General features: G+C 43.1%; 1 protein-coding gene across 7 annotated transcripts in view; it reads right to left on the reverse strand.

The window, feature by feature from the left end:
* Positions 1-1822: 1822 nt before the first annotated feature.
* Positions 1823-27309, reverse strand: part of UTP6 (UTP6 small subunit processome component) — a 40446-nt gene continuing 14959 nt past the window's right edge. For 3 of the 7 annotated variants that reach the window (XM_039501418.1, XM_039501421.1, XM_039501420.1), the window contains 19 exons: positions 21376-21528; positions 17552-17636; positions 16742-16783; positions 16558-16650; positions 15832-15879; positions 15500-15563; positions 14922-15040; positions 13359-13436; positions 12526-12607; positions 11591-11672; positions 10771-10952; positions 8248-8327; positions 6636-6713; positions 6281-6460; positions 5378-5458; positions 3228-3337; positions 3076-3142; positions 2711-2783; positions 1823-2112 (listed from right to left, as the gene is read on the reverse strand). In XM_039501418.1, the coding sequence (XP_039357352.1) occupies positions 1955-2112; positions 2711-2783; positions 3076-3142; positions 3228-3337; positions 5378-5458; positions 6281-6460; positions 6636-6713; positions 8248-8327; positions 10771-10952; positions 11591-11672; positions 12526-12607; positions 13359-13436; positions 14922-15040; positions 15500-15563; positions 15832-15879; positions 16558-16650; positions 16742-16783; positions 17552-17636; positions 21376-21528 (1855 nt within the window). In that variant the 3' untranslated portion in view covers positions 1823-1954. Of the gene's footprint in view, positions 2113-2710; positions 2784-3075; positions 3143-3227; positions 3338-5377; positions 5459-6280; positions 6461-6635; positions 6714-8247; positions 8328-10770; positions 10953-11590; positions 11673-12525; positions 12608-13358; positions 13437-14921; positions 15041-15499; positions 15564-15831; positions 15880-16557; positions 16651-16741; positions 16784-17551; positions 17637-18384; positions 18614-21375; positions 21529-27309 lie in introns of those variants that run through there. The other 4 variants (XM_039501422.1, XM_039501424.1, XM_039501419.1 and 1 more) reach the window with 3 other exon arrangements.

The raw sequence follows: 27309 nt of genomic DNA on the forward strand, positions 1-27309 counted from the left end.
CCCTCAGTCAGGGGGCCTGGATCCAGTACCCAGAGAGATCATTGGGAAGATTCCCAGAGACGCTAATGGGCACAGGATCATGCCTAAAGGCAGAAGCCAACAAATGCACTGACAGATTTGGGGCACAGCTTCTCACCTCACTCACTTAGAAGGGCAGCCACAGTAACACCACAAGGCACTTTGTTCAAATCTGACAATGTCTTGCTGCTTCTGAGCAGGGGGCGGAAAGTAAAATACATCAGAGGGCGGAGGATTTTGGTCACACGCCCCAGAAGCGTGCAAAACATAAGCCTAAACCATTTGATTTTTCATGTGACCATTTAGAAATGACTTAATAATGGACGTTATGCCAAGTATATTGTATATTCATGGTGTTCTACAGTGCTCAGGATAAACATTGTGTGTGCGTGCCATCATTTGCTGTCCATCTATAGCATGTGCCTTCTCTGTCCCATGTCATACTTCACTTACATTCAATGGGGGGAGGGAGGGGAAGAGTCTGAAGATACTCTGCATCTTCACCAGTTCAAAGACCTTAGATAATCTCATGCACCCAAAAATGCCATTCTGCATCCACCTTTTTTAATGTATGTTTTTCCATGTTGATTCGGTACTGTATTGTTCATTACTCAGCTTGGTGAGGAAACATGGTTTTGTAAGCAAGAGTCACCATTCTCCGCAGATACTATGAGACGGGTGTTATTTTAGTGCTGTTTTTGTGAGCAAGTGGGTACAAATATAGATGAGAATGCTCAGCTGCCACACTGAAGGGGGGATCGTAAGAACCCAGATCCCAGCTCAGCTCTCCATTTGACATTTTTGATTCTCAGAACTGGCCATTTACAATTGTATTTAGTGCAAGGGCGGGGGGGGGGGGGAAGAGTAGCAACCGATTTAAACAAAAAACAAGCAACATCCACAAAACCCAACAAAAAATTAAAAGAAGAAAACTACGGGGGATTTTGCTGCCAAGAAACTAGAAAAAAAAAGCCCCCACATTTTGGAGATCCCCAAAATATGTAAATTTGCATGTCCAATATTAACAAGCAAACATTACCCCTACAGCTAGAGCATTGATGCTCGTTTGGACAAGGAAGTAAACAGACCTTTGTCCTGCATTTTATATTACATTTCATCTTCATCAGAAAACACAGAAGTAAGATGGTTTTGTCAGCAGTAAAGAGCAAAATAAGAAGAGCGGAAAAATAGCTTCTAAAAGTTTACACAGGACAATGGATTTTTTTTTCTTTTTTTAAGTTTATGGAAAGAGTTTAAATTGGCCATATTGAGAGAGTTATTTAAATATAAAATCATGAAAAACTGTATTGCAATAAGTTACAATTTAGTAAATTAAATGACTGCCTGTTATGTTGGAAAAAGGCAAGGTTCACTACATGCAAATACTCAAATTACCTCTATCACCAAACCTCACTTTGAAAGTTGTTCCCTTTGCTTTCAAAATTACTGTCGCTTTCTGTTCCATTTTGCATTGCTCTATATGGGCCTGATACCCAAGCTTCAATTTCTACTGAAATTAAATTTCTTTGCATCAATTTTAGTTTTAATATAAACTTTTAAATGTATGAAATCTGATGTATAGTGGCTATTTACTGCACCAGATAGCGTAAACTGTTGGGAGTATTTGCTCTCAGAAGTTCTCAGTTACGAATACGATAGATGCCTTCACTTGCTTTGTGACGAGCTTTTCCTCTTCTTCAACTGTGGATTTGTACCCACACCACACTGAGACTCGGAACACTAGTAGCAGCTGTGTGGTAGGACCACAGATGAATTCCAACATACTTAAACATAGCGTACGTAGTAGGATGTGTTCCTGAACATATTTATTTTCAGAATCTTGTACAAAAATGTGGACAACCAACTAACTCCGGAAATTCTGCGCTTCAATATTGTCTGTCAGAAATGTTTGCAAGTTCAACGTAATCTGCATTTTTCACAAATGTCCAGTTTGCAGCAAAGTGTATTTGGAAACAAATTTTTCCACTAGCTCTCCCTCTAACATCTTCATAGCTCTCCAGTGAATGTTCCCGCAGTTTACTGGTTTGCCTTGGGGATGGCTTAGCTCCTCTTTGATGTAATCTAGCCAGATATCTTTTAACGAAAAAAAAATCTAGTTATGTTCTGATCTGGCTGTGATAACACACACATGCCCAGGCCTAACATAGAGGCTCTCCACATTAAAATGTTACATATGTGAATATAGTGAAGTCCAACTGTTTGATTCCTTTTACAGAGGAAGCTTTGCCTAGGAGTTATAGCCCAGACATGGGTCCAGAGAGCTGGGTTTTCTTCCCAGCTGCGACAGAGACATGCTTAAGCTATACGCACACCATCCCTCAAAGGGATGTTGTGCAAAGGAATACGATTACACACGCCTGATTTGTACTTTTTACAAAAACTAGTGAGTTACAGATGGCTGCTTCACCCTAGGCCAGCCAATGTCAACAAACCCCACAAGCCCTGACTCTCACAAGTAATCCTGCTGATTTCCAGTGGGACTATCCACAGGAGTATTTGTTGGAATCAGACTAAAAGCTCTATGAGACAAGATCACTAGAGTGCCATCCCTATTAAGGGCACAGCATCAGCAAGCTGCACTATGCGGGTTAGCAGACATATGGGCAGGAAGATCACCCTACTTTTCTTAGCTTGATGGAAACACAGACACTGAACAAAAAAGCCTCCATACCAGAATCTGTAGAACCAAACTCTCTCAGGGCCCGTTCATAGTATTCTCTCAGATTAAGCATCTTGCAGGATTCCTAAGAAAGGAAGAGTTTAAAGACCACTGATCGTATACAGGAACAAACCAAGCTGCTGCATTATTAGATACTTTAATTACACTGTTACACACACAGCTCAGAAGTTTGAAGACTAGCTACCGCATGATACATGGTTTTATATTAAATGGTGTGGATCCACTTTAGAAGACAAATATGGAGATGACTGCAACCTAATTACTTTGTACTCAGACAATTACCCCTTCCTATTCAACTCCAAATCTGTAACACATGTCCTACAAAATACAATACCAACCTGACATGTAACACTTACTTGCTCCTTCTCTATTTTGATCATTTTCCTGAAGAACTCGAGTGAAAATGGACGACTTTCATGCAGGCTAAAATGAAAGCATTAAGAATTTCAGACTTCAGATCTCTTCCAAACATGTTAGAAAGACCAGATTTCAGATTTTTATTTTTCACCTGGTAAAGACTTTCTTTGCTTTCTTATAACCGCCATCTCTGTAGGCCCAATCAAGGTACTTCTCTTTCATGGTTACTGAGTCAGCTGGGTCAATGACCAATAAGGATCTCTGCAAGTTAAACACACAGGATCTTTGCTACAGTTACAAGGTAACTACAGAGAACTATACCAAATAATTCCTTGTCTCCATTTCCAAATATATTGGCATCAAATATCTGTCTCCTGAGAAAGAGGCTGAATTTCAAGTATTGGAAAAAGAGTATCCTAAACTGTAGCTGAAAAATGGCAGATGCAGCAAACCCAATATTTTTCAACTACAAACCTCTACACTTAAATTAGAGCTAAAATTTCTTCCTTTCCAATATTCAAGTCAGTTTAAAGAGTTAATACTTTACGTTTCCATAGCACTTCTCATCTGGAAGATCTCAAAATGCTCTACAGACAAATTAATTCTCAAACATCCCATAAGAAGCAAGTATTTTACATTACAAGTAGAGAAATTGAGACAGAGAAGTGAAGTATTTTGTCCAAGGCTACTCAGGGAGGTCTCTGTTGGGATTAGAACCAAAATGTTTTTCTCTAATTTTCTGGTACCGTATTCATGCTTTCATAAGGCAGGTTAGGTGTGCAAGAGAGTATTTTACAAACTGACAGTTGAAAATAGGACACAAATCGAAAGCCACACACATATTATTGGGGTAAATTTTTAAAAATGACTTAGGAACCTAAGCCCCCTTTCCAGAAGTGACTTATGCTTCATAGTCTAACTCAGGCCTGCACAACACGCGGCCCATGTGGGCTCACTGTGCGGCCCGTGGGCAAGCAGCGGGGTGGGGCTGCTGGGTTCGCGGGGGCCCCACCTCACAGCCTCGCGCGCGCCACGCTCCAACTGCCCAAATGGCCAGAACCACAGGTGTCTCCGTCTCCCCCTCCCCCAGCCTGGCGCACAGGGGGTGCGTCACTTCCGGGGCCCGCTGAGGTGGGAAGCGCTGGGCACGAGGCAGAGCCAGTAAGTGCCGAGTGAGGGGAGGGGCACCCGGCCTGGGCTCGAGTCACAGCTCGGGGGGGGGGGGGGGGAGTGGGGGCCTCGGCAGAGACCCCCCCCCAAACCCCTCTTTCAGTTGGGGGCGGGGCAGCTACTGCGCTGGTTGGTTCCAGGACGGCCTCCATAGTGATCAGGGTGGGGTGGGTTGAACTGTCTGTGGGCAGCCAGGAAATCCCCAGGGGAGTGTGTGTATGTGTGTTTTGCACCTGCACTGCTCCAACTGTTGCCCCCTTCTCTGGTCCAGGGACCTTCCCCCTCCCTGGCCCCATCACACTGTCCGTCCCCCATTTCCCCCCCAGGCTCCCTACGGCCCCTGTGTTTGTGTGTTGGACAGTCACATCCAATCCCTTCACACTGCCCCCCTTTCCCCTCCTCTTAGTGCATAGCCCCAGAAAATCCCTTCAAACTGTCCCTTTTCCCCTCCCCTTATTTCATGGGGGGATGACAAGTGGAGCGGGCGGGCGGGCAGTGGTGGTGAGGCTTTATACTTGGGGAAGAGGGGGGGTTGTTTCCGCAGGGCTGGGCAGCATTGGGGCGGGGGATGTGTTTTGGGAGGGCTGGGGGGGTGTTTCAGCGGGGCCGGGGGGGTTTCGGCCCTCAGCTGTTTTCTTTGGAGTAATCTGGCCCTCGCCGCCTTACGAGTTGTGCAGGCCTGGTCTAACTGATTTTCAATGACACTTTAGATTACGTCTACACAGCCCAGGTTGGCAGACTGGCGTGATTTACTGTGCTAAAAACAGAGGTGTAGATGTTGTGGCTCAGGCTGGAGCTGGGGGTCTGAAGCCCACCCCTCTCCCTAAGCTTCAGAACTACAACTTCAAAGCGCTTTCTCCACAGCTACTTTTAAAGCACTAGCCTGTCGAGCCAAGCTGGAAAGTTCACGGTCACGGGCTGCATAAACATACCCTTAGAGCCTATGGCATTTTCCCCAAATGTTTCACCAGCACTGCATTCAGACTGGTGATCAAAGCCTGAGACAAGGACTGCCTGTAGAAAACACTTGTTAAGCATGCCCCACGTACTGTCCCAGTATCTCATGGCCATTATTGACTTTCTAGTTCATTTCACACAGTAAGATGAATTATATTTCCCTCAGCCAAATACCTGGTAAAGGGCTTGTGTGTCTTCCTTGCTGTTTTCTCCTTCACTCCATTCCACCCATAGAGTCCATAACGGTAAACAGCCCTATAAAAGAAAAGGAAGTAGTGAAAGCTCAGGGCCAAGCCTCAGCCTGATTTACATAAAAATGCAACAGTCACCAGAGAGTTTAAAAACAATTTTATACAAACATTTCCAGCCAACATCCACCCATGTTCTAACCTAGATGCTGTACATCTGAATGCAAAATCACCCATCAAAATGGGCTGTGATGAACAAAGGACTAGTCCCCATGCACAAACAGCAACTACAGATTACACGCCTCCATAATCTTCCTCTCTAGGTGGAAAATGTTGCCTGGTTTAACAGCTGCTAGACATCATGCTTTGAGGGGGTCCTTTTGTACCGCCAGACAGATAAGTCCAAAGGCAGCAGAAGGGGGAAATATACACCCTTCCTGTGTCCTCCACCTCCTGGAGTTCAGTTCAGGTGAGGGAAATGCCCAGCCAGCTGATCAAAGCTCTCAACTCCATCCCCCTCCCACCCCCAGCACACTGGGGGCAGCTATCCAGCCATGCAAAGCTGGTATGCTGGGATGCAAGAACACATGCGTGCCTCTCCAAGGCGGACACAGGGAATGCCAGTTGGCCACTAAAAGAACATGGAACCTAGCACCAGGATTCATTGTTCAAATCCTTGAATTTCAAGTTCAATTTTTTTTTTAAAAAGTCATGCTTTTGTTTGCATTTCACTGACAGACCTGAACATAATGTGTATTTTGACTGGTGAGCCCATATATATTTATTTTAAAGACGGGTTTGGGGCTTTACAATTTTAAGTAAATATAAAGCCACAAGTCAGAGGTTCTTGTCACAGAGTATTGTGCAACAGATTAAAATGGTCACAGACCTTAGATTTCACCTGTCTCACAGCTTCCTCAAAACACTGGGCCACATCGCTGCTGTTCAGTTTGATTAGCACCTGCAGTCTCGTGTGCCACATTTCCACCGACTGGCTAAACCGTTTGGTTGCAGCTGCAGCTACCTCTGTGGCCTTCTCAGAAAGGCCAACCTCCAGTAACAGGTGAAGCTGAAACAGCAGTTGAAGTTAATCAACAAGACAGGTCCACATAGTTTATCAAGAAATTAGGCCCTGATCTGACATTCCTGCACATCCAAAGCTCCTATTTACTTGAATGGCAATTTTGGGAGTGCGAGCAATTCAGAAGCAGGGCCTCAATCTAGTTTCCTGCATATATCCTTACCCACTGTTTGTATAAAGTCTCTGGCAGCAAGGTGGACTCATGGGCTCTGCTGAACACACACAGAGTCCTTTCCAGCCTCTGAAAGAGAAAGAGAATAAGCTTTGCTGCTGTACATGCCCGAGTCTACCAAAATCCAGCTTACGTTTTCAAGGCCGGGGCTTTCTAAGGAGCCCAAATCCCACTGAAATTCAATGGAAGATGGATGCCTAACCCTTTAGCCTCCTTTGTAAATTCCAGCTTACGAGCGACATAAAGTTCCTCAGCCTTAAGGTTCCATCTTTCTTTTAGAGACAGATGCCTACAGGTACCTTGCACACTGACTGCACAAGAAACATAGCAAAGCTCCCTTGCAGTTTTAAGAGCAGGGTCAAACCATAAATAGCTAATTTAAAGAGTCAAATGCAAGGGAAATAGTTAAGGCAACAGCTTTCTTAATTCAGCCAGTCCGATTTAAGCACAGAAGAGCTGTGTGGGAGATTCAGCAGTCCAGGCACTAAAGTCTGTTCATCCAGATAATGAAAAAACTGTTCATTTACCCATCAAAATAATGCTCACTCTAAGCAAGTGCGATTTTGCAGTGCTGGTACAGCATATTAAGAAGTTTGTGCTCCTACAGCGCCTTTCATTCAAAGGAGCTCACAGCACTTGACCAACTTTAAGCTTCCTTTGCCCTTTGGGAAGACAGCATGTATTATACCCAGCAGACTGGTTAACTGAGCCACAGAAAGATCAAGCAATAGGCCACGGTCACAGAGCAGTCCTAGAAATACAGGAGAGCCAAGGATTCCAGTGCCCAGTTCTGGCCACTACATTTTTCTGAATATTAAAGATCACCATCTCTTTTGAGAATGCTGCAATGAGACTGGACAAGAACTAGATATGGCAACATGGTCCAGAGGCTGAGGCAATGAGACTCAGGAGACCTGGGTTCTATTTCCAGTTCTTCCACTGACCCACTGTGTGATCTAGTCTCTCTCTGCCTCGGTTTCTCCATCTGTAGAATGGGGAGGATACTTAAACCACTTTAGAAGGGAAAGTTAAGATCCCTGGATGAAAACTGTTATAAACATAATGAAATTTAAAACATTCTTTGCTGTTGGGTTATGTTAGACTCAACATTATTTTTATATAGCTTTTGTTTATAAAAGTATCCGTAAAGAAACTTAAGCAAAAGCTGCTAACTCGCATTGCATATAAGTTCAGGTTTTATGATTATGGTTTTTTCTCTCCCCACTACAGGAACTCAAAGAAAGCCCCAAACTTCTGGTCATTTACTTGAATCAAAAATGTGTAATCAGTTTCAGGCTTTCCCACCCCATACAGAACAAGACCGATTCACATCTGGGTACATGCATGCCAATTTTTAGCTAGGTGACCAAATGGGAAGACCGATTTAAACAGCCCTGAAGGAGGATGCCTAATAGGGAGAACAACTGATCCTTAATGACAGCTATCGGTCCAAATAACTAGCCAATTGTTCTCACATGAGCTGCATTATGTGTTTCAAATTGATGGAAATCTACCATAGTTTACAAAGATATCACGAAGACAGACTATGGAAGTCAGTGACAGCTGGAGCTTGTGGTACTATCAATGTATGATGAACACTTACCTTCCTTCTCAATTCCTCACTGTTGGTTTTCCTGTTAAGTCTCTCCAAGCAAAAAGTGACATAGCATTTCCACATGGCCTCTGCAAAGTGAAAGGGACAGTTAAACACTGAATAAAACCATAGCGGAAAGCACAGACACCTGTCATGTGGAGGGAGAAGGGGGAGATGTCAAGCACTACTCCAATTATAAATACTATAGATAATGCATCCATAATTACGCCAAATGAATATTTAAAATAACTTGTCTGCAATATGAACTACAGATGTTAATGCTTAGCAAATAGCCTTCAATCCAATTGTAATTTTACTCTGAAGAGCATTCAGGCCTCAAGTCAGTAAAGCATTTAATCTCACGGTTAAGTCCATCCCCATTCACAACAGCACTTTAGCACATGCTTAACTTTAAGTGCATCCTTCACTTCTATTTAAATCCATGGAACTGAAGCACATACTTAAGTGTTTTGCTGAACTGGGGCCAAAATGAGGATGAAACGTGGTTCCTGGCACGAAGGCCAAGTGTGGGACAAATGCACGGGTTGGAGATTATCCTCCAGGACCTAAAGGCACAGTAGCAGTAGGCCATGGCTCCTAGTACCCAGAGAATTATAGACCAGTCAGCCTAAATTTGATACCTGGAAAGGCACTAGAACAAACTATTAAACAATCAATTTGTAAGCACCTACAGGAAATAAGGTTATAAGTAATAGCCAGTGTGGATTTGTCAAGAACAAAAATTATGCCAAACCAACCCAGTTTCCTTCTTTGACAGAGTCACTGACCTAGCGAATGGAGGGGGAAGCAGCAGACATGATATATCTTGATTTTAGTAAGGTTTTGGACAATCCCACGTGACATTCTCATAAGCAAACTAGGGAAATGTGGTCTAGATGAAATGACTAGAAGGTGGGTGCACAATTGATTGATAGACTGTACTCAAAGAGTAGTTATCAATGGTTCGCTGTCAAACTGGGAGGGCATATCTACTGGGGTCAGTCCTGGCTCTGATACTAGTCAACATTTTCACGAATGACTTGGATAATGGAAAGAAGAGTATGCTTATAAAATCTGTGGATGACACCAAACCGGAATCGGTTGCTAGCACTTTGGAGGGTGGGCTTAGAATTCAAAATGACCATGACAAATTGGAGAATTGATGTGAAATCAACAAGTTGAAATTCAATTAAGACAAGTGCATGTACTACACTTAGGAAGTAAAAATCAAATACACAGCTACAAAGTGGGGAATAACTGGCTAGGTTGTAGTAATGCTGAAAAGGATCTGAGGGTTACAGTGGATCACAAATTAGAGGAGCCAACAACGTGATGTAGTTCTGCAGTACATTAACAAGAGTAAATATGTAAGACATTGGAGGTGACTGTCCCAAACTCTTCAGCACTGGTGAGGCCTCAGCTGGAGTACTGTGTCCAGTTCTGGGCATCACACTTTAGGAAAGATGTGGACAGAGTCCAGAGGACTACAAAAAGGTTTAGAAACCTGACCTATGAGAAACAGTTAAAAAAAACTAGGCACATTTAGTCTTGAGAAAAGATGACTGAGGAGGGACATATAAGTCTTCAAATATGTTAAGGGCTGTTATAAAGAGGACTGCGATCAATTATTTTCCATGTCCACTGAAGGTAGGACAAGAAGTAATGGGCTTAATCTGCAGCAAAGAAGATTTAGGTCAGATATTAGGAAAACCTTTCTAACTATAAGGGTAGTTAAGCTCTGGAACTGGCTTCCAAGGGAGGTTGCAGAATCCCCATCACTGCAGGATTTTAAGAACAGATTAGACACGATTGTCAAGGATGGTCTAGGTATACTTGGTCCTGCCTCAGTGCAGTGGGCTGAACTACAGGACCTCTTGAGGTCCCGTCCATTCATACATTCCTATGATTCTACTACAGCACATGTCTTCCCACGGGCCGCCACCCAGATACCACTATCCAGAGATAGCGGCTGGTAAATCTATAGTCATTCCCTAAATAAACTATATAAAAAGAAAGTGTTTAAACATGTCTGGGACACAATTGCATTTACAAATGCAATCATGTTTATTGTAGGTGGGAGCCAAGTACAAAGATCCATTCCACTGACATTCTCTGTACACTGCTTAATTATAATATATTTGAATTCTATGGGTTTTCATCAGACAGATGCTTAAAACTGATTATTCTCAGTGGTTTCCAAACAGTTGGCTGCAGAGATCAGGCTAGTTGCAAGCTTCAGACTCTCCCCATTCACTAAGTCACATTCCAAAAATGAATGCTTTTCCAGTATGCTATTCCAGATAAGCAATTTCTGCCTTTGCTACAAGGATGTTGCAGGTTTGTAAGTGTGCAGGGACATGGCCCATAGAATTGGATATGGAGGAGGTGGTTTCCCCAAGATACTCGCTTTCTATTAAGATATGGGGCCCTGCTATAAGATAGTTTAGGAAGCCTTATTGCACATTTCTCGCAAGTGCTAGTATACAAAAATACTGAGAAACCCAATTTTAAAATCAAAGTAGACTTTCTAACCTGTGGGGAGCGCTGTCACTGCTTCCTCAAAGACTGCACAGCACCGCTCCTCCTTCTGGGCCACCTCGGATGCTTTCATCTGTTTAGATGAACATTCTGGGGATGGCAAGGACCCCATCTCCAGCTCTCGACGGGCCATGTAGTCCCATGTAAGAGGATCATCAGCATGCTCGGCCTGCAAGCTAACACACACGGTCTATGAGGTCATCATGTGCAAACTGCCATCTTCCTTCAAGCTCATTCTAGAGGAGTGCAATTATGGAGTTGCCAATTGCCATTTTACTGCAAAGGGACAATTCCAAGGAATTAAATTTCATTGATAAAGTGTTTCACCCTTCCACAAGAGGCAGTTAAGCAAAATTTTGGCCTGTTTCTTTGCAACAGTGCTTGAACTTGACTGTCAGCTTTAGAAACAGCTCTTTTGGAAAAAGAAATGCATTGGAAAACTTAAGATACGCAATTACAAGCAACTAAGTGAACTAGGAAGTTATACATTTCCTGAAAATTGTTCTCCTGAGTGTAAAAAGTCATTCTCCGAGGAGAAGAGCTTTTTATCCACATTTTATCAGTATGATCTCAAGTGAAGCCAATTTTGCATTATATATACACATAACCTCCTCCAGAAAGTTGGCTTGCCTGGGGCACCAAAGTTCATTTGTTTTACACTAAAAGTGGTCTTTTTCTTAAAAAGGAAGTTTTGTTAGATCTTAACATCCAACATCCAGTACAGTGTCTCTAACACCAAACTGTCAACTGGCCAGAAATTAGGACCCCGCTGGCATTTGTTGTTTTTTTTGTTTGTTTTTTTAAATCGACTTACTTTTCAAGAATATCTTTTTGCAAGTCTTGTGTAAAATCAAAGAGCTTTGCAATTGAAAGCAAGGACAGGTAGAACTCAGCACCTAAGATCAAGAGAGCAAAGAAACTCAATGACAAGTAAGAGACTACATTCCTCTAGTACACGGCATTTCTTTCATCTTTGCTGGTTTTCAAAGGTTTTACATATATTTCCAAGAAAGTAAAGATAATATTGTAAAATCTATCCAGCTACTGAAAAGTAATCATTCTAATGCATATATTAGGGCAGACCAGATGTTATTTATCTGTTTATTTTTCACTGTCTGTTTCACATTAGTCATTTGGACAAGCAAGGCCATGACCCTGCAACCCATACTGTCACCAGGAGTCTTTTGGAGGGGAATGGCACTTCTTGCTTGAGTGAGGACTGCAGATTGAGTCACATCCTTTTTGATCCTGAAAATATTTCTATGCTTGGTTTTTATGACTATGCGAGGTCATAGTGGAAAAAGCAGATTTACAATACAGCATTTGGGAAAGAGAGAAGGGGTTAATGAGACGTGCTTTACAATTTGTATTAATATCACTATTGTATCCAGAAGAGATTTTTTTATTTTTACAAATGACTATGGGCCTGATCTTGTGTCTATGCAGATCTAGTGATTGTGAACTCAAACATAAGGGGTGTGGAAGGGCAAGGGCTGCTATTTCAGGCAAAAGGCAGGTGAGCCGGAGAAGGTGCCAGGCTGAAAAATGGCTATAAATTACCATATAGTGCTACCCATTTAGTACCTCCATACTGCTCAGGTTTTGTGCATGACAGGGTGAATTTTACCAACTGAGGCCACATCTCCGTGCATAGAATGAAGCCAGGACTAGCCACACTAGATACCAGAGACTCACTCCAACGTGGTCGTTTTTCCATTAAACAAGAGGGGAAGGGGAGCATTCAATTACCTTTGATTTTCTCAACAGCATTTCTGTAGATTATTCGAGCCATTTCCCCATTAAGAACCTCCTCAGAATAACTGAACTCGCCCTAAAATGTGAGATAAAATTCTCTAAAGTTAGTTGTTTCTTTTTGAACTTCCATTCTCTGCAAAGATTTAGAACTGGTGATGGAAATTTTTCTCCACCACAACACATCCCCATCTAGTTTATAGAGACAGATTAGAATTAAATCAATCCCTACTACAAAAGAGAGGAAACCAGTTTAGCTAGTCTTCATCAGAAACCGGTAGTTACTTTTAAACAGGGGGGTATAGAAAACAAACAAAAATAAAAAGCCTTTACCAACAACTGTTGTGTCCCCTTAAGGAAAGTCAAATAAATGTATAAACCATGTGATCTAACCACAAACCTGTAGCCAAAGGTCTGCTATCCACAAGAACATAAGTTATAATTGAACGAACAGATTGGTTCCTCCAAATGGCTATAGATCTCAGACAGTACATTTAAAAGGTGCACTTCTAGCAGTGCAGGCAGTTACAGCACAACCTCGTTTATCCGATCTAATTGGGACTTGGGCTAGATCAGATCATCAAAAATTGAGATAACCTGGAGAACGGGAAAGTGCAAGGTTGCAGCACCATCTAGCGGCAACAGGAGTGATCACCCGCTTCTGGATCTGTGTGCACTGGTTGTTCAGTTTATGGAGAGAGCCAAATAATGGAGGGTCAGAGAAACGGGGTTCTACCATACTACATACTTCTAAACCTCTCTATCTTAAAGACCATTTGCCTGTCTACAAAACAATCCATTTTAAATAACAGAAATTGCAAGTGTCCTACCAAGTCCATCTTGGCTTGTTCAAACTCTTTCTTTTCTTTTCTCTGCTTTTCAGCATGCATCAGCTCCATTCTGAAATACTGCAGGCAATGGGTAGAATAAAATGGGAAGGGAGGAGAGGGGTAAATATTTATAGTGCACGTAAACAAACACCTAGACATTTACTAAAGCAAGCTTTGTGAAGATTTGCAAGTCAGAACTTCCCACCAACGTCTGGGAGTCTTGTGAATGACTAAGTTTTGAGAAACAGCAATGAAGCAGCTATTTTAAAAACATACGATTAATGCATCACAATATGTCATTTGCTGACTTATTTTAAGCAACTGTAATTTAGCTTTGTTTGTGATAACACTGCATTAGCAAAACATTTTGAAAAACAATTACATCTTAGTAGTATTTCAGTTCACTGCAGCATCTGCTATTCCATCTTTGCTGAGATGTGAGGGGGACACCGTCCATTACATATACAGATTACGACGTGTGCACTTTAAGCAAGGGACCACTGTATAGCCCTAGATCCAATTAACAAGCATACGTACATTGAAATCAGATGACCGACCACCAGCCTTTTTCCATTTTAGAAACAGCATCTCCTGTAATAGGAATCTCATGACCCACAACCAGCACTGACTTTCGTGGGAGTTAATCTTTGCCAAAGGCTCCAGGAACACACCCCTTAAGCCCCTCTTTGGGATTTGTTTTGTACTCAGTGTTTATGGTTGCTCCTGCCAGTGAAAGCTCACTTACTACATAAATAACAAGAGTGCTAGATACAACACAGTGCCAGCTACTATGATACTAACGAAGAGGAGGCTGACATACTCCGCACTCAGGCAAGACTCCCATTGACTTGAATGGGAGTTTTGCCAGAGGAGGGAATGCAGGCTTCCTGTGATTAAGCAACCTTGCAGTAAAGTAATTACAAAGCTGTTCTTTCTCTTCTCTGGAATTCACATTTACCAAGGAACCTTCATTGACTTCTAAACTGGCTCCCTACAGAAGCCATTCCTCAAATCTCATTTTCTCAACCAGTAAGCTTCGCCCGTAGCTAATGATTTGAAAACGAGAACTAAGGGTCCGATTCTCTTCTCATTTAGACTGTTGTAAGTTAGAGGCAACTCAGCTGAAGTCAATGGAGTTACAGCAGTGTAAAACTCCTGGAGAACTAGGCTTTAAGCAAGTGCATGTGAGGGGACAGGGCAAAATAGGCTAAAGCAAACCTGATCGCAATGTAGGCTATTTATACTACATTGGTTAAGATAAAACAACTCTCCCAAGCAGACAGTTTGGATCCCAAGCTCTAACCCAGAACAATTATTTCCTGTAGAACTCCCAATGCCTAGAAACAGGAGTTTAAGTGTAACTCAGAATTTCTCCTAACCATAGGTGTGAGGATTTTACTCTGATTTGTTTAAAGCCAGTCTTGCCAAACTGTCATGAAATATTACCAATTTAAGTCCCAAACCAATCATCTACTCACGCTTCCCAGGACAACGGGAAACTAATCTTTGCAAGATGGATCCAAGCAAACATAGCCATTCACAGGAGCAGAACCATAAACTCACTTCTTGATACAGTTTTGGAGACTCTGGATGGAAGCGCAATGCACGAAGGAACAAGTGCCTGGCGCTTTCAGACGAGAAGCGTTCCTCCATTTCCCACTTGGCAGCCATAATCCACAATGCTACAATGGAACACACAAATGGATCTGTTTCAGTCTCTGCTACAAGACTAATGGGAGTAGAGAGGCAATTCTGGAAGGTACCACCAAGGAAATACAATACATGACTTTAAACCCAAGGGGGGCGTGAGGAGGAGCTTAGTCCGTTCAAAGTGTTCTACTTTGGGGATATTTGTGTAGTTCCCTGCTCTCCTTAGGGGAAGGGCCTTCGAGGCCTGAAGTCCCCTACAGACACCATTTTTCCTGATCTGCTAGCATGAGCCTTCCTTGAGAGCCCTCTCATTGAGAGGAGCAGCAAGGTGCAAAATGCAAGACAGGGATTGTTAAGGAGTTGAACTGGGATCTCAAAGACCAGTTAGTTGGATTGACACTAGTTTGTCCCACTAGCATATTACGTTGTTCTTCTAAATGAACCAAACTGGCTGATTTGAACACAAGACACTAAAAAGCATTTTACTGTACCTGGCTTGTTCGGATGAATGGCTAGCATGGCAGAAAACACCTTGCTAAGCTGAATTTTTTTATTCTGTAAAGACAAGAGAACTCCTTGAGTTTTTACCTGTTGTGAACATTTTAGCACTGAACTGAACATCTGCAACAAAGATGCATTCAGGAGCATTGACAGCCACACTACAGTTGTGATGAAAAAGGCATTTCCATTCCAACCCCACTATTTTCAGTAACTTCCCTCCCAGAAAAAGACTGCCTTTTGGGAATGGCATTCCTCATATTTGTTCAGCATTAAAGACATTACTTCTATAAAATTACAGAAAAGTAACATTTTGAATACCCACCCATTTCTTGCAAAAAGCCACATGCGACAACCACAGCTGCACATCATCCTGTTGGAAAGGCAAGGAGATAGGATTAACTAGGAAGAAACAACACTGCAGTAATACATCTTTAGAATGTGCATTTTGAAAAGTATCGAGCGTACTTTTGTTATGACTGAAATAGAGCAATCACTCTGCAGCTTCTGGTTCTCCCTTCCTTCACACCTTCCACCCACGCATGCAACACCCTGCATCCCTGCAAGGAGGCCTCAAGGATGCCATCCCTCAATCCCAAAATACAGTCTCATCTTTCCTCATCAACTGCCTGCACCATACAGAACTCATTAGCACAGTTCCTTCATCACCCTGAAGAGGTATTACTGCCGGATGACTCAAGGAAACACCCTTCACCTGAAACTACTCCAAGTTTCCAGCCCTTGCCAGACAAATCCACATGGCAATATAAAGAACTACAGCAGCTAGAGAGGAGAAAGACCTAGTAGATCATAGAGTCTATCTGTCCACAGGGCAGAATATTGTCCCTCCAAGAGGCTGTGTATCAGATACTGGAGCATTACCCCTAAACTACCACCATCTGAACAAACATGCATTTAACTTTTCTTTTATATTCTCCTGCATTATTACAGATACTTGTTAGCAGTTATGCTTGTATTTTATTCTCTTACATCACACTGCATCAAGAGGTTGTTTAATACTGCCAGGCCCTACAGAAGGAAACGTGCTTACTTTCCATTTTTCTGTGGCACGCCTGAAGAGGCCCTGTATTCGCTGCACAATAGAATACTCAATCTCATCCTTCTTAAATGAATATCCAATGCGCTGAGGGGTGGGAAAAAATAACAGTTAATTTTCCTGCCCTGTCAACATTTGATTTATGCTACTTTGCACTGTAAGGAGTTCATCAACTTACCGATCTTCTTTTCTTGATCAGTTCCAACAGATTAATTTCATACTAGGGGAAGTGGAGAAAACAATTACAACGTAATTGCAAGAAAAAAATTAATCTTTGAGTCAAACCCTTTATAGCTATTAAATTGCTAATCAGGTGGACAATAAGAATGATATCCATGACAGCGTAGCTATCAAGTTAGAGCCAAACATTTGTCAGTTATGCAGCTACAAAAGTTGCCAGCACTCCAGTTGGACTATTTATATCAGGTGTGACATTTCAAACACTCTCAAGCACCCTAAGGTAGTTCAAAAGTTCAATTAATTACGTTAAATGCTACCACAAAATAGTATCAGAGAGGTAGCCAGGTTAGTCTGGATCTGTAAAAAGCAACAAAGAGTTCTGTGGCACCTCATAGACTAACAGACGTATTGGAGCATAAGCATCAGCTGCGTCTGACAAAGTGGGTATTCACCCACGAAAGCTTATGCTTCAATACATCTGTTAGTCTATAAGATGCCACAGGACTGTTTGTCACTTCTTACCACAAAATAGGTCACACTTTATTATTAATAATAAATTGCATTTCTCTAGCACCTTTAGGAGAGCGTCTTAGCTAAGCCTCAACATTTCTGAATGGAGAAGGAAGCTGATGCACAGCAAAATTAGGTGCCTTGTCCAGGGTCACAAAGCAAGTCTGTGCCAAAGTCAGGAACAGAAACCAGAACACAATTCCCAGTCCTGTGCTTTAACCACTAGCACATGCTTCCTCATGTAATGTTAGTATTATTAAAGGACCTGACTAAGCCAATAACCCTTAATAAAACGTACCTGAATGTAATTGATAAAGTCTTCCTTATGGAGAGCTCTCCTCTGTATTTTGTATTCTAGAGCTGAGGCCTTCTTAATGACTGCCCTGGAGAAATGTAAAAATTCCATTTCTAGGTATTCTTTAATTATTCTTAAGCCCCGAAAAACTGACATTGCTGTAGTGTACAGCAGCACCGGCATTTTCTACAGGGCAGGTTTTAAGTTCAGTTTTGACAATGACTGAAATCAAATCTCACACTTCTGGTCTTCAGACCATGTCTGGAGGAGTCAGGAAGGATTTTTTGTTTTCCCCAATGCACAATTGGTCATATGTGATTAGCAGTGAGGGTGGAGAACAGTCAACCTTCCTCTGAAGCTTCAGAGGATGGCCACAGCGGAGATGGGACAATGGATCAATGCTGTGAGGTGCTACAGAGAAACCTCTATCTTAGCTGCCCGGCTGCTGTGTCTTGCTCACATGCTCGGGGGCCAACTGATGTCCAGGTTTGAGGCTAGGAAGGAATCTCTCCCCAGCTCAGATTGGCAGGGACCCTGGGGGGAGAGGGGACTTCCTCTGCAGCCTGGGGCCGGCTGGGAACCTGGGCACCCCTTCCCCTAATCAATCCCCTTTCCCTGCCATTGCAGGAGGGCTTGGCTATTAAGCTGGCACTGCAACGCGGAGCCCTCCGCTGTGGCACAGACCAGTTCTGTATGTAGCCCAGCTAGACTGACTGGGTTCAATCCAGGGGTCCTGGAGGATATTTCACGGCCTGCGATACACACGCTGCTCACGGATCTCTCTCCCTCTCGGCCTTACACTCTACGAAACCAGCCCGCGGCCCGGCCCCGCTCACTTAATCTCTTTGCGCGTGAAGAGCCCGACCCGCTCCAGCTGCTCCAGCTCCGGGAGCCGGGCCTCGATGCGCTGCTCGATCCGCTCCGCCATGGCGGGCGCTGCAGCGCGGGGCGAGCGGCTCTGCCGGGAGAGGGGCCGGAGCGACCAGGGCCCATGTGCGACTCGGCAGCCCCGGCGCAGCTTCCGGCCTGGGCCTCCGCCCCGGGAGCCGCCACCTTCCCCTTCCCCCAGCGCCGGGCACGGGCCTCTGCCGCCCCCCTGCGGCTCCAGCTGCCACTGCGGCCGGCGCCGGCTCCCGAGGCAGCCGCCGCTGCCGCAGTCCCCGGGAGCCGGGCTCTACCCCAGCCCCTGCACAGGGCCCGGCGAGCAAGGCGGGTTTGGCTGGATGTGTTTCCAGGGGACCTTTCCTACAGGCCCTGATCCGGCGAGTGGAGCCGAGCGGAGCTGGAATCCCAGGGAGCTGTATATTGCCAGCTCTTGTTGGGAGTTGTTTGTAGGTGGTGGGTTTTGTAAAGCCCCCAGCTGAGGGGCCCTGTGGCTGTAGGAGACGCTCAGCTTTCGCTTCAACAAAAAATACCTGTCTAGCAGTTTCCAGTGGAAATCTGAAAAATGGGGCCTCTCAAGGCTAAATACAGGCAAGTTGCATCTGAGGCGCATTTAACATGCGCGAATTCAGCTTTGCACGGTGGGCAAAAACGGGGAAAAAAGAAAAACAATATAAAAACTGCATCTGTAGTGCGGGCGATTCCGCCCACCATTCAACTCAATGAGTGTTTCACTATACGCAGTTTTTGCTTTAGGCACTAACCGCAGAACGGAACCCCCGCGTAAGATGAGACTTCCCTGTAAACCCTGAGAAGACAAATATAAAGAACCCCTGATTTTAAAAATCCTGAGATTTTTTAAAGTAATCTTATGATTTTTTCAAGGCCTGATTCATGCTTTTTTAACACTAGCGGTTGGTAATACTGCCCTCGTGAACTGAGCTCCTTGCAGGATCAGGGCCTAAGGGTACGTCTTCACTACCCGCCATATGGGTGGGTAGCAATCGATTTCTCGGGGCTCGATATATCGCGTCTCATCTAGACGCGATATATCGATCCCCGAACGCGCTGATGTCGACTCCGTAACTCCAGCAACCCGAACGGCGGTAGCGGAGTCGACATGGGGAGCCGCGGACATCGATCCCGTGCCGTGAGGACGGTAGGTAATTCGATATAAGATACTTCAACTTCAGCTACGTTATTCACGTAGCTGAAGTTGCGTATCTTATATCGATTTTCCCCCGTAGTGTAGACCTGCCCTAACTCTCCCAAATTGCACTTAGGGCAGGTCTACACTACGGGGGAAAATCGATATAAGATTTGCAACTTCAGCTACGTGAATAACATAGCTGAAGTCGAAGTATCTTATATCGAATTACCTACCATCCTCACGGCGCGGGATCAATGTCCGCGGCTCCCCATGTCGACTCCGCTACCGCCGTTCGGGTTGCTGGAGTTACGGAGTCGACATGAGCGCGTTCGGGGATCGATATATCGCGTCTAGATGAGACACGATATATCGATCCCCGAGAAATCGATTGCTACCCGCCGATATGGCGGGTAGTGAAGACGTACCCTTAGACCGGAACAATTTGAATTAGGTTAGTTCAAGAGTTGGTCCCAAATTTCATCCTTTTGTTTGTTCATTGGTCAATACTCTGACAAAAAAAAGTCTTGACATTTTGAATTTTGAAATTTTTGGAACAGTTCTAGCTGATTTATCAAAGCCAAAATGTGGGGCACAATCAAGGTGTGACAAAGACCTGGAATGAGAGAGAGAAATAAACTATTCATGCAGGGAACTTAAAATGCTGTATGATTTCTTCCAATGGGTCTATAACCTCAGTTCCATGGTCAGTTGTTTCTGATATAAAGAATTGGCAACAGTAGGGGACATGAAATTTGTGTAGACTGTAGGGAACCATGGTTCTAAAATGAGTGATGCCCTGGAAATCAGGAACCTTTGAGAAGATTAGGGTTGATTTTAAAAAATTATGAATGGGATTTTAAATATTTAGTACTCATATAGGGCAATATTGTCAAAGCCTTTACTCCGTTGTTTGTGGGAGTAAAACACATCCTTTAATCATAATGTCACTACATAAATCCAAGGTACGCCCACTCCTTCAATGCTGTATGCAGTTCTGGTTGCCCCATCTCAAAAAAAGATATATTAGAACTGGAAAAGGTACAGAGAAGGACAAAAAAATGATTAGGGGTATGGAACAAATTCCATATGAGGAGTGATTAAAAAGATGGGGACTGTTCAGTTTGGAAAAGACAACAAAGGGGGGATATGACAGAGATCTATCAAATCATGAATGGTTTGGAGAAAGTGAATAAGGAAGTGTTATTTACTTGTTCACATAACACAAGAACCAATAGACAGCAGGTTTAAAACAAACAAAAGGATGTGCTTCACTCGATAATTGCCCTGTTCTGTTCATTACCTCTGAAGCATCTGGTACTGGCCACTGTCAGAAGACAGGATGCTGGGCTAGATGGACCATTGATTTGACCCAGTATAGGCATTCTTAGGTTCTTAATCCTATGCTTAGCCCTGCTCAGATCATAACTCCAGCTATGGAAAGGAAATACTCTATCTGTAAGCAAGTGGGCAGGCAAGATGCAGAGAGGGGAAACAAGTTAGAGGATCCCCTACTGTATTTCCCTTTTACCCCCATATTTGCCAGCCAACATAGCTGGCTGGCTGGGTAAACAAGGTGGCATAAACTGCTCCACAAAAAGGGATAAACTTCTGCAGAGGAATTGTGACTCTCTGAGTCACAGTTCAGTCCCTGGTCTGTTCTTGTGGCAGCGTAGATATCTGCTGCCCCTTACTTACAGCAGATATTGGACAGTTACAGTTTAACCTATCAAATTTTTCATCCAAAGATGAAAGTGATTTGCAAAGCAGGGAGGATTTAGGGAGGGAGCATTCTTACCTGCCTTTTACAGATCCAGAATCTGAGGTACATAAAGGTGAGCTGATTTCCCCAAGGCAGCCCAATGAGTCAGTAACAGTGGAAATAGAGCCCATATCTCCTCTGTTCTTAGTGAGAGAAAACAAAGCTAGATCCTTCAGCATAAAGAGCGAGCTGTTTTAAAAGAAAAAAAATACTCCCTTAAAATTAATCCAAAATAAAGAAATCATCCACCAATGAGTGAAAATTTAAACTACAGTCTCCCAGCCCATTTTAAATGCCTGCAGCCTGGGTGATCAGAATTTTTGTGTGTGCCAGATATGCCAGAGGGCATTAAGCCCAGTGCCAAAGCTTGCTGCTTCTGCTTCCTTGTGTGTGAACCAGCATCACTGATGTCAGCAGAAGGATCAAGCACACACAACGTTAGGAGACAGATTCTGAGCTTCACATTACACCTTATGCCACCTTTGTGCCTCCCAAATTCCAGATGCTTGGTCTGTATCCCTGCCCTACTTTAAATCACCCCATCCTCGGCACATGATACCTCTATGCTCAGAGCTTCACAGGTGGGTGGCAGCCATGCTCTGCCAACCAAGGCCGGCTCCAGGGGTTTTGCCACCCCAAGCAGCCAAAAAAAACAAACAAAAAACGTGATCGTGATCTGCGGCAATTCAGCGGGAGGTCCTTCGCTTCGACAGGGAGTGAGGGACCCTCCGCCGAATTGCCTCCGAATAGCTGGACATGCCGCCCCTCTCCGAAGTGGCCGCCCCAAGCACCTGCTTGCTAAGCTGGTGCCTGGAACCGGCCCTGCTGCCAACCATATCTTGGCAGGGAACCATCTGCCCTTTTAATTCCACTGGAGTGGCCTAAAGGGCTATAACTGGGGACTGATTTGGGCCCTGGGTTATTGGTGGGTATAGAAAAACAAAAGATGACAACTATTATAAAAAGTAGTGAATGTTTCTATTCTATATATCTTCTTTTACCTAGCTCAGCAACATAGTATCTGTGAACTTTCCAGTAATTTATTACTTATTGTTATTATTTATTCGTATTATAGTAACACTTATAAGCCCCAGTAATGGGCCAAGATCCTATTGTGCTAGGTGCTGTACAAACACAGAGCAAAAAGTCCCTGCTCCAAAGAGCGTGTAAGACAAAAGACAAAAGAGAACAAATGGATACAGACAGACCAATGAGGAGTACAAAGAAACAATATTGGTCAGCATGATAGGCAGTAGTTTCACCACACCAGCAGCCCTAGCCATTGTCAAGTTTTTTTGTAGGCATCTTGACAAAGGAGAGTTTGAAGGAGGATAATGAGTTAGTTTTGTGGATGTTTACAGGAAGCTTGAAGCTTCTCCCAAGAGTGAGAAACAGCATGGGAGAAAGCATCTGTCATGTATTTAGTTTCTTATCCTCTCCCCAGGGGGAGAAGCATGTGCAGTGGAGTGTCTTGGTTTGGTAGAGTTTTTCCCCGCAATATACCTGTTGTTGCTATGTGTTTATGTTAGACAAGGCTAGATCAAAGAAATGCACATTGCAGTTGGAGCAAAAGGTGATGAAGTTTGTGACGGTCCTTAGTTCTTGGTCTTTATTTTTTTATGTCTGTTACAACTTTGTTTCACAGTTTTTTTTTTTTCAGTATTAGTAAAAATATGTTCTTAGTGGGGATAGAGTCAGACAAAACTTGTCCCTCTAAGTATCAGGTAAGCACAGCAAATTGACACCATTTAAAAAAACAGTGGAACAGGAACATTTTAGGGAGAAGTGTGATCTGATCATGGGATTGAAACTACAACCACTGAATTCTAATCTTGGTTTTGCTAATGCAGTTTTGGGTAATCACTTAACGTCTAATTTTCAGAGGCATGAGCACCTGCAGCTCCTATTGACTTCAGCTGAAATTGTAGGTCCTCAGCACCTCACTAAAGCAGGCCCTTAAGCCCTTTTCCATATTGGGGGGGGGGGGCAATAATGCCTGTCTCCAATGGTGGTATGAGAATTCATCCATTCATGTTTGTAAAGTGCTTGAAAGATATTGGGCCAAATTATCCCTGGTGAATGTCCATTGATTTCAGTGGAATTGTACTTAGAACAGCGCTGAATTTGGCATGGAAAATGATCTAGTATTAGTATATGAATGAATAAGTGATTGGAATGACGACACTCAATTGTTTATCCGTGATTTCTTTATGTTATATTGTGCATACTATAGCCTGGCTTTACAATATAAAAACAATCCGAATTTAGAACATATCTGCTACCGTGCATTCAGACAGTAGCATGAAAATGAAAACAGACCAACATTCAGTGTGGGAGTTCAAAGCTTACAATGCAGCCATTCTCCACGGTTACCTGGAAACCTCATGAAAATTCTATTTTTGATTCCCTGTTCCCCCATTTCATAAAATCTTGAGCTTGCCATTGGTTGATAAAAGTGAAGCAGAGACACAAATGGAAACAACAAAGAGTCATCTCTTGAAACCTTTTGACTGACCATCCTAACAGCCCTAAAAACATTTTGTGGGGGATCAACATTTGCTGCCAGGCTGCTACTACTAAATTAAGACCTTCACCTTAAATTATGTTAATATTAGAAAAATGCCAGTGAATAGGCTATGAATTACTGGTCAGTGCTGGCAAAGATGTTTGTTTCTGTATTTATTAGTAGTTAAAACAGCATTTTGATTCCTGTGTATTTTTTGAATCTTGATAGAGCCAACAGGTTTGCTTCATACTTGGCAAAGTCTTTTTTTAAATGAGGAACGGTATAGTCTAAAAGCCTTATTATGGGTTTGGAAGCCAGGTGCTCCTGAATTCTGATCCTGGCTCAAATACTAACATGTGCCACAAGCCTACCAACCCTTACACAAGTGAATCGAATCAGTGCTATTCAGATGCACACCCATATTCCTCCTAAAAGTAAGAAAACATGCCGCCAGGGCTAACTGCAATCTCTACCATGAAGTGTGTCTCCAGAAGGATTCAGTCATCCTGAGGCCAGATCAGACATCTTACCATCAGATCTTTGACAGATGTGAAAGTTATTCTTGTCCTATCCACACAAGAGTAACAATATGTGGCCAGCAATGCCCCTGGGGACATTAATGCCCTTGTTAGAACTTGTCAAAGTACCACAATATCATCTGATAGGAGCATACAGGCAAAGCACAAACAACTCTGCATGACCCATTGCTGTGGGACTCAACGAAAGGAAGAATGGTGTGCACCTAAACAATAGAATCCCAAAGTTTTTAGTTTGAGGACTCAACATTTCCCTGCCAAAACCACATACACACAGAGTAATAATGAGATTTAAAATGCTGATGATGTCCTGACAGGACTATTTTCATAAACTGCGAGGAGTTTGAAATAGTTTTTTTCATTCCCTCAAATCACCCTCCCTTCACCTAAATAGATTAAGTATACAAATAAAAGCACCCCTACCCTAACAAAATGAGCCTTAGAACAATTAACATTGTGGACTGTCAAAAGCTTTCAAACCAAAGTAACAAATGCAGTGCGTGGCAGGCGAGCTCAGCCTGACCCACCAGAACACTGCTCAGTGAATTTGTCATGCAAATCAAAATGGAACCTGACATGCCCTTTGTTCTTTTTCCTTTCAGGAAATCTACTTTAAATGCCTCCCATGTGCCTTGTTTTGGAAGCATACATTCTAAATGCATCAGTGCAAATGAAGAAGGGATCCATTAAAGATAAAGGAGAGTGGGTCTGGAGAGTCTCAGAAATGTTACTAGGAAGATCTGAGAGAGTGCTGCTTCCACCCAGTGGGGCTCACATGCTCTGTTGCTGATGATACTACTGCTGCTTTTATAATGCCTCTTTTAAAAATGCTCATGGTGAAAGTTCTAGCAAGTTGCCTGAATGTAATGTTTGTAAACATCCTCCCATGTAAAGTGGCGCATAATGATCTGGAAAAAAAAAGTCATTTTGATTTCTCTATTTTTTTAACTTCGCTTTGATTTACGTTTTTTTATTCTCTAAGGACTTGTCTATGTTAAAATGCACTATGCTTAATGTGTATTAAACAAAAGCAGTTGAAATGCAATTTAAACTGGTTGAAACACATCTGTAATATGGGTTTGAGCTGGTAACTAAGTAGATTTTAAATCAATTAAAGTTTTCTAAGATAGATCAAGCATAAGCATCTCACCAACGGTACGCAGCAGAACATGAACTTTAAAGACCCATTTTTAAACATTTAGGGTGAAATCCTGACCTTGTTAAAAAAGAGAAAAAGGTAAAAAAAAACCCCTCCCATTGACTTCAATTGAGATTGGAGTTCACCCTTAAGGTTTCATTTTCATCTGACCTCCTCTAGGACACACAAAACTGAGAGATTTTTGTGTATGCAAAAAAGATGTGGATGTGCCCATTAACTGAAGCAACTGAAAGTTTGCTCTTGAGAGAGGAATAGTCCTACCTCCAATACATATGTGAAGCTCTCCTAATTTTCTAGTTAAAAATAGTTAGCTCCTCTAGTTTGCATAACTGGTTTTTGCTTCTGCCAAAACAGGCAAGCTGTCACTTTAAATGTTGCTTTGACCCACTGTAGGATGCAGATCCAACTGTGATGCTCGTCTCCAAACTTCCCCAAGGTCAAATCCAGCTTTGTGATTTGGGTCTGTCAGACTGATTTTGTACCTACATTGACATTGGTACATGTACTTTTCCTAGATCCGTGTGATCCTTTTAATTCTTATAGCAAAAATGCTTCTCTGTGTCAATGCAACTGTTCTTTCTTGCAGACTGTCTGTCTCTGATTCCTTATCAGTGCTGTGATTGGAAGGAACTTCCCAAAATGTGATTCTCCCCACTCACCTTTTCAACCAGCAGCTGTGAAAATGGGCATAAATGGCCTTTTGCCTTGAGCCTGGACACAACTGATATCAGAATTCTCACCCTTACACTCAGCCCCTCAGTGTAGGCAGGATCTTTACCCATTGCTGTAAATTGGTTCTGAGACTGAACTTTGAGTCAGCTTTGTCTCCTACTCACTCTCAGATGTTCTGTGTCTCTGATTTGAACATCTGTAGGCAGGGACATTTCAGTGAGGAGGACGAGCAGCTCTGGAATGTGTTTCCCCAATTGGTTAACTTTTGGGAAGTGATGCAAAGCCCATCCGATTACTCGGTCTTCTGCCTGCTTGAGAAGTGTGGGAGCTATATTTATACCTTTGCTTTGATTTTTGACACTTGGCCTGTTAGTATTTGTCAAAACATTTTTTTTAACTTTTTGGTGATTTGTATATGATGATTTTGTATTGGATCATTGGTATATGAGCCTGTGTGATAGCCACAATCTAATATTTAATCAAGAATTCCTACATCAGTCCCACACTGATAACACTCTAAAACTAATCAACTTCTGCAGATATCTTTTCATTATGCTTTCTTGCAGACATGCTTTAACTCAGGGGTTTGCCCACAAATGTCTCAGGCATGATCTTGGAAAACCTTATTCACATGACTCTCTGTCTAATCTGTCTAGTTTCTCAAAGTGGGCAAATCTGTGGCCTGGCTTGCATGGCTTTGCAAGATGTTAGAAGGCACAAGGCACCCCTTTAGGCCTCTGTACGGGCTATCCATATGATGAGTAGCAAAGCAGGGAGATGCCTCGCAGAGTTGCCACATCCCCTCTCCACTGTGCATATGCGTAGGGCCTTGTGAGGACTGGGCAGAGGAATGGCTCTATCCTCCAGTGTGCCTCCTATTGTAGTTTAACTAGTGCCCCAGGAAACACAGGCTGTGGCAGGGACAGACACAATCTGACTTCCAGTGTGCAACTCTCCTCCTTCCCTTGCGTCAAAACCATGATTTACCAAGAACACTGTGACCATAATCATGATAACTAAGCACCTTATAAATCCATGAGCTTCTTTTTGCATGTAAGGATTACACTTGTGAGTAAGGGTGATGCACCTCAATCAGC

Source organism: Mauremys reevesii, linkage group 15 (assembly GCF_016161935.1).
Source record: "Mauremys reevesii isolate NIE-2019 linkage group 15, ASM1616193v1, whole genome shotgun sequence".
NCBI lineage: Eukaryota > Metazoa > Chordata > Testudines > Geoemydidae > Mauremys > Mauremys reevesii.